Source organism: Cimex lectularius, unplaced genomic scaffold, assembly GCF_000648675.2.
Source record: "Cimex lectularius strain Harlan isolate CLEC.00 unplaced genomic scaffold, Clec_2.1 scaffold134, whole genome shotgun sequence".
Classification (NCBI taxonomy): Eukaryota; Metazoa; Arthropoda; class Insecta; order Hemiptera; family Cimicidae; genus Cimex; species Cimex lectularius.
In genome coordinates, this window is record NW_019392747.1 from 1355791 (window position 1) to 1362879 (window position 7089).

General features: G+C 33.3%; 1 protein-coding gene across 3 annotated transcripts; it reads right to left on the reverse strand.

Moving 5' to 3' along the window:
* Window positions 1-381: 381 nt before the first annotated feature.
* LOC106670200 (decaprenyl-diphosphate synthase subunit 2) lies at window positions 382-6766 on the reverse strand. Of its 3 annotated transcripts, XM_014400311.2 has the most exons (8): window positions 6513-6766; window positions 6074-6376; window positions 3540-3668; window positions 3152-3353; window positions 2483-2734; window positions 2261-2422; window positions 2010-2205; window positions 382-1933 (listed from the first exon to the last, which is right to left on the reverse strand). In XM_014400311.2, exons 2-7 carry the CDS (start codon window positions 6346-6348, stop codon window positions 2050-2052), a joined length of 1176 nt encoding a protein of 391 aa, XP_014255797.1. In that variant the 5' UTR covers window positions 6349-6376; window positions 6513-6766; the 3' UTR covers window positions 382-1933; window positions 2010-2049. The 3 variants fall into 3 exon arrangements, with proteins under 3 accessions (XP_014255797.1, XP_014255796.1, XP_014255795.1); XM_014400309.2 differs by having other exon boundaries at window positions 383-2205; XM_014400310.2 differs by lacking the exon at window positions 6513-6766 and having other exon boundaries at window positions 382-2205; window positions 6074-6506.
* Between the last annotated feature and the right edge of the window lie 323 nt (window positions 6767-7089).

Consider the following 7089-nt stretch of genomic DNA (forward strand, 5'->3'; position numbering starts at 1 on the left):
AAATTGAAGGGTGCCCATCCTTGACTCTGTATAGAGAGCATGTAGAAATGACACCCGATATGAAAATTATGCTTGATTTTTAAAAGAAACAAGCCTGTTTTACTGTATATCTTACTTTATAGATGTTTCTTTGTATATGCTGATACTGAACGTATTTTTTTAGCATGAATGTGCAATGTGAGAGAGCTCATGGCAGAATATTGAGTACTCCCTCAGCCCTCATTATTTAATATTTAGTCACTCCTGGGCTAAAAACCCAAGACCATTCCTCATCCATTAAAACTGGATCAATATAAAAATCATATTATCATCAACAGGCTACTTATAAGTTCTGGTAAACAAGAGAAAACAATATTTTTGTTCTAACAAACATATAATGTATTTCTTTTATATACACAATTAAATCAATATTTAAAATTTTATACAATTGTTTTGGTCACAACTTTAAACAGGTTGTGATAAAATATTGTTAATACTTTGTAGTAAATATGAAAAATAAACAATTCACATTTGAAAATTAACATACCACTAAACTAGAATAATCTACACGGTTCATAGTTTTGTATCTATAATACGTTTAATTATCTATAATTTTATACAATAATTGCTCTGTCAACACCACAGCACAGATCAACACAACCAGCTTTAACAAAATATACCTCTTAATTTATAAATCTTAATTAATCACTAATAATTAATAAATCTTAAAATTGTTTTTAACTTTCCATATGATACAAACTTTCATATCCAACCTAAAATATTGCACGATATAACATTATAGTAGTTTAACACATTCATTACATAGGTCGATTTGGAACAATGCAATAACGCAATATATCCTTTCCCATATTTGGACATTGTTCCAGAAAAACGCACTTCTTTTAGAAAACCCCCGTTGTTTTTCAAAGCTTATTGTAGGGCGTTGGTTTCCCCCCCCCCCAATTGAATCTATTTCATACGACTTTAGTATCAGTTCAATTTCACGATTTGTACATTATTTTTAACGGCTTTTTGAAGAAAAAAAATTTCCCCCTTGATAAGTAAGTTTTTATCATACCATTGCGAAATACAATTCTCTTGTTGGTAAATCTTTTTCTTTCTCAAAAATACTATGATTTGAAGGGATAATTAAGGACAGCACGTTAAAGTACTTTCTTTGTTTATCTATTTGACCTTTTGCCTCCTTGCAGTTTATTGTTTTACATATTTTTTTATTAATTGTAAATAAGTAGTAAATATAGAAATAGAATTTGTAAATATGATTTTATAATTATTTACCAATTTTAATTATATGCTTTAAAAACATATTTTATTATATATATAAATATGTATTAAGTAATCATTTTACACTTGTGTTTAGATATTTATAATTATCACAAATAAATTTGATTCATAAGTAATCAATTTCTACTAAATACAATGTGAATTTATTTTTTATTCATTTATAGAATCAGTAAATTTTTTTTCTTAATATATGGGCATACATAAATATTCAGAGGATAAATAATAGATATTGCTGGTTTGCCTTACAATCCCCATATACGGACGCCATTTCCGAACAACATGCCCAAAAATTTAGAAAAGGATTTTTTAAAGCAAAATTTTAATCAAGGGTCATTTATAAACCTAAAAGATTTCAAAACTTAAAAAAAAAAAAAAGGGAAGCGTGTTTTGGGAGTGCTTACAAATTAGTGCCGTAATGAACGTGTTAAATGAAAAAAAAAAGTTTAGTTTAATTCTAAAGTTTCTTCTTTGGTCAAAATTCAAACAGAAAATGTATAGTAGTAGGTAACTGTTGTCTCAAAGATAAAGTAATTACAAAGTGCACAATTTTTCCAATCAGTATCAGTCAAAATAAAATATGAAAACATTTATAGTCTCTGTGTGATGACTATGGCATTGTTTTATTTCCAATACTGATGGCCTTATTAAACTGGAATAAATAGATCCAATGGTTAAATTTGTTAAGTTAAAATGACTGCAAAAATATATTATGCAATATTTTTAACCTTTTTATGAAATCGTTTAAAAAAGTATATATACAATCGATCATAATTCGCCCATGGCAAAAATGATATTTGATAAAGCAGTCCTGGCATCGCTGTCTTGAAAGGCACTCAACACTTCCAACGCCTTTTGAGAATGTTCCCTTTGGAGTTGTTTCGTTAGCTCGATCCCTGGTCCTTTTGAAACTACACTGTACACCTAAAAACATAATTTGATCGACATTTTTGCATTGAAAGTTAATCAATTTACTCACTTTTCCATAGTCTACAGCGTGTACTGTGTCCAAACCTTTGTCGATTTCGTCATAAAGTTTTGGATCGTGTTCCAAATGGAACATGACAGGGGCTGAGGTCAGATTGAAAGTAGATCCAGGGATGAAATTTGAAGAAATGAAGGGCTCTAACTCTAAGCAAGCCTAAAAAAAAAACGATGGCTTAACAATTGTCCGCTAAGATTTTTAACTAAAAATAATTACCTGCCAAGCCAACGCTAGATGTTTACCGAATTTATAACCCTGCTCTTGTATCTGCTTCGTATGACCGGCTAATTTCAAAGTTCCTTCACAAGATTTTCCCAGGAGACTTCCAGCTGAAAGGACGTTCCTCTGGGTCCAATCGGAAAGAGCACTTTCACTCGATCCAGGTAACGGATTGTTTTGTTTATCCCTTCTTCCGATAAATTCACTTACAGCCTGATCTAGTACTGCACTTGACATCAAGTGTACCACCTAATAATTATTAATTGTAAATAATATTATATTTATATAAAAAATAATTTTCAATTTTTAAATAATAAATGAGTCACTAGTCTTTAGTTAGTTCCAAAAGGCTTGACACCACCTTACAGTAACAACAAAAGCTCTCGTAGCTCATGTCTGTCCGTCTTTCTGTACAGAAATCACCATCCTTTAGCTGCATTGTAATAAATAATGATTTACAATTGTTAAATAAACACATAAAAGCAGTGAAAGTGTTATCCCTACTGTACATAGTAGTCAGTGCATTGTGCTGTAACTAGGGCAGAGTCTGTGATTTAATAAATAAAAAATTAAAAATTATGTTAATCAAAATAAAGTTATTTTTACTTTCATTTCCTCTGAACCGATTAAATATCAATAAAAGTAAATAGCGTTTTATAAACTTACATCGTTGTTTCTTAACGCAGCGAGCTCAACGCAGGATGTACAAAGTAAATAATCCCCACTGAGAAGGGCTATTTTATTTCCGAATGTCATGTCGTTCAGAACTCCAGCTTCGGAATATTCATTTTCATAAATGTTCACAAGCCCTTTATGGACCAAATGACTTGTTCTGATCATTTCAGTCACTTCTGCAAGAGCTCTTTGACTATAAAACAGTAAATACATCATGTGAAGGAAGAAGATAATGTGCATTTGGCAAATAATTACCAAAATAAATACATTTTAAAAGATCCATCATTTGAATGAAACATTATTGGTTTGAAGGTAATTTCTAAGCATTTTTAACTTTAGCAATCTACATTTTATATTTAGAATATATGACATTAATTACCTATAAAGGACGCCTGCCGCTTTATCCTCTTCCATGTCTTCAACTTTCCTATGGCCCGCTGCTTTTGAAATAAGCAAAACAATTAATCCCCATGCCTGCATATTGTTTCTGCCATTGTAGATTAGACTCCTAAAAATTACGCAAAGAAGAAAATCAGAAAATATAATATGAAAAAAATTTGGCTGGAGTGTGAAGGGCCTGTATGATTTTAATGGTGCAGAAAAAGAAACAGATAGGGGAAGGATAAACGCAACATTAAAGATTCTCGATTACTTAAAACTAGAGACACACCGAAGATAAAATGTTGCGTCTGACAGGTCAACCCAGCAAGGATAGGCAGTATGAATTGATTGTAAGGAACAATTCGTTCCAAAATAGGCCAAAAACCTGATACAGACACAACTGACCAAAACCAAAATTTTATTCACAAGTTATGCCCACCGCACCAGCCAGGAAGCCCGTACAGAGCTGCAGGACTTCGCGGATGGTGCAGAAAATGGAGGATAAAAGTAATCCAAACAAGTTGCAGACTGTACAATTCACTTATCGCCGCAATGTGACAAATGAAGTCATCCAGCTACAGGGACTACCCGTACCACTTGCATTATCTGTTCACTATCTCCAACTGGATCATAAATTAGTATGGGATGTGCACATTAAAAATGCTGTAACACGAACTAGACACCGGATGTACTCCTTAAAACATCTCCTGACCAGCCAAAATATACCCCTGCATATCAGACGCTTCATTTATGTAACAGTAATAAGACCGATTTGGCAGTACGGCTGTTCAATATAGTCCTCGTCATCAGATACACAAATAAAGAAAATCCAATGTATAATATTATGTAGTATCTACTGTGATAATAACTATAATGTACCATTGTACAAATAAAGTTTCTTCAATAATAATAAAAAAAAAAATCAAGTTATGATTTTATTTCATTCATTACAAAAAAACATAGATGTTTAATCTTGATTTTGAAATAAACTGTACCAGACGGTTTCACAGAGTGATTTTGAAGTACTGTATGTGGTAACAGTTCAGGTAAAGGGCAAGGTCACAGTAGCTTGTAAGAATATGTCTAGGTGTCAAGGGTAACGTGAGACTTGAAACTCAAGACACAAACTTGTCCATATTATCTTCCACACCAAGTAACAATTTTATAAATAAATTGGTAATAGTTAATCTGGATATTATGACATACTACAAAGAGATTTTTGTTCAAATGTGTTGTTTGAATAAGCATAAAACATAAGGTCGAGGAAATGCTGTCTAGGTATGGCAAGAACAGAGCCTTTCTTAAGGAGATTTATCAACACAAAACATAGTTGGAATTATATCATGTTTTTGTTTGGAATAATTTGAATAAGAGAGACATTTATAGTTTCTTAGTTTATTAGAGGAAATTACTTATTATTAAATTAATAAAGTCTGAAAGTGAATGGAATTCTTGTTAATTACATAAAGTACCCTGATGACACTGTCATGCTTGCAATAAGTCTGCCAAATTGGCAAGTTTCATTGGATTATGTTGCTGTACAGAAAGGACAGGGGCTAGGGAAATAATTTTTTCGCTATTTGCCATTGCCATGCCCCGTGTCCCTAGTTTTAAATGAATCGAAAATGGAGGGAGGGAGGAAAAGAGAATGTGGGGTGATAGAGTGTTATATGAGTGAGCGTGCAGGGAAAAGTGAGTGCATCAGAGTATAATTGTGAGTGTATTGTCTGTTATTGAATGAGAAAGAATGTTGGGGCTAAGGGGGTGAAAACACGCGTTTGTGCATTGAGCATGCACGCACGAAAATCCGTGAATGAGCAAACGCGAGAGAGAGCGCGTGCTATGACTTAGAAAGCGAGCGTATTGACGTCTTGACGGCATCATTCGTAACTTTCGCGCGCTCGAGAGTGCGTGTAAGTACGGAAATGTTTATCTCGTCCTTGTGAATGATCGAGCGAGAGGGATAGTGAATGATTTAAGGAGAAAGCGTCCGTATAACCTACATACCAATATATCGTCCTTGGGACCTATTGTCTACAAAAATAACGCAACTCTTTCACACAGATAATTAGAAACGAAACAATATTTGTACTAAGTTAGTCGATAGAAAATAAAAAAAACAATAGGTAAAGCATTTGATAAATACAAAATGACATATTTAGAAGACAATCAACTTTTAAAATAATTACTATAAATTCAAACAGTACTAACAAAAGAAGTTTGCAATACAAATAGCAAATTTGAGGACACATTGTAGTTTAATTTTGTCATGTGAATTTGATATATTGATCATCTTCTGCTATCATCCTTGAATAATACATAATTATAGAAGATGATATGACAAGGTGACAATTGTAATTCTAAACTACGGTTTCGAATTTTTTAGAGTTTTAGTTGAAGTTTTTCATTAAATATTTGCTTTACGAAGCACCTCAGGAATAATGTGTGTAAATAAATATTCTATCCATGTTATGAACATTTTTTAAAAATATATTTTTCTTTTTTTAAGTTAAATTTTCAAGAGATAATTACTTGGCAGTTTTGAGAAGTGGGTGATTTGAACCGACGAGTTTTCTCAGATGTAGGGCCACGTTGGCGATCTCATCGCTGAGAAGCCACCGGAGGCTGAGGAAGGACGTCGGGTATCCGACGATCTTCTCAGCCTCAGAGACGGCCCGGTTCCAGTCCGGCCTCTGACCGCCCGCCGAGTAGTGGGCCGAGGCGGATTTGACGATGAGCCGATCCTGCCTCGCGAGAAAAGGCGAAACCCAACGGACCACACTGAGTAAAGAGCTCGTGAACGCCATTTGTGTCTCGAAGGCCTCACGGACGAAACTGAAAGAGAAAATGTGAAAGTGAAATGAAAACTGATTGCATTAGCCGGGGAAGACGAGCCGTGAAGAAATCCTAAACCCCCTCCACGGCTGGACGACGTCCCCACCAGACGAAAGTGAAAGGAATTCCAAATTACCATTTTACAACTAATCCAATTGTTTATTAACTCTATTTCTCCTCTATAAACGCACTTAAGTCAATAAAACTTATTTTGGTCTAATTTTAAAAAGAACTCGTCTTTTGCCTTTACCCTTCGACGTCTCATTTCGCTAAGAAAACACCTTTGGTGCACACCTGTTACTAATAAATCTAATAACTAATTAAAACACCAAAAAATTTTCTTTTTGAAAGAAATTTTAATCATTTCTAATTCTAGAAAACCTTTGATATGTTAACAAAAGGTAAACAATGTCACTCGCTGACTCCGTGATACTTCCCATGACGTCATTGAAGTACCACGTGAAGTCTTGGATAATTCTAGATGTAGATCAGGGATGTGGTCCAACCAATAGCATTGCAATAAACTTAAAGTTGAATACAACACTAATTACAATTTATGTAATACAAAACTCAAAATAATAATGTATAATGTAATTAATTATTAATCTAATCAAGTAATTATTCTTTTTATATAAGGTCTTGGTTGAGATGAAAAAGTTAGTGCCATGAGCAGGATTTGAACCCATGAATTGAACATCTACATAATTAAATAT

Bases quoted from the DNA above. Each gene is read 5' to 3' on its own strand.
- LOC106670200 (XM_014400311.2), bottom strand. From the start codon at position 6,348: ATGGCGTTCACGAGCTCTTTACTCAGTGTGGTCCGTTGGGTTTCGCCT. The intron at 3,354-3,539 runs GTAATTAATGTC...ACTGTTTTATAG, and splicing joins GCGGCAGGCGTCCTTTATAG to TCAAAGAGCTCTTGCAGAAG. The intron at 2,206-2,260 runs GTGAGTAAATTG...TTATGTTTTTAG, and splicing joins ACGCTGTAGACTATGGAAAA to GTGTACAGTGTAGTTTCAAA.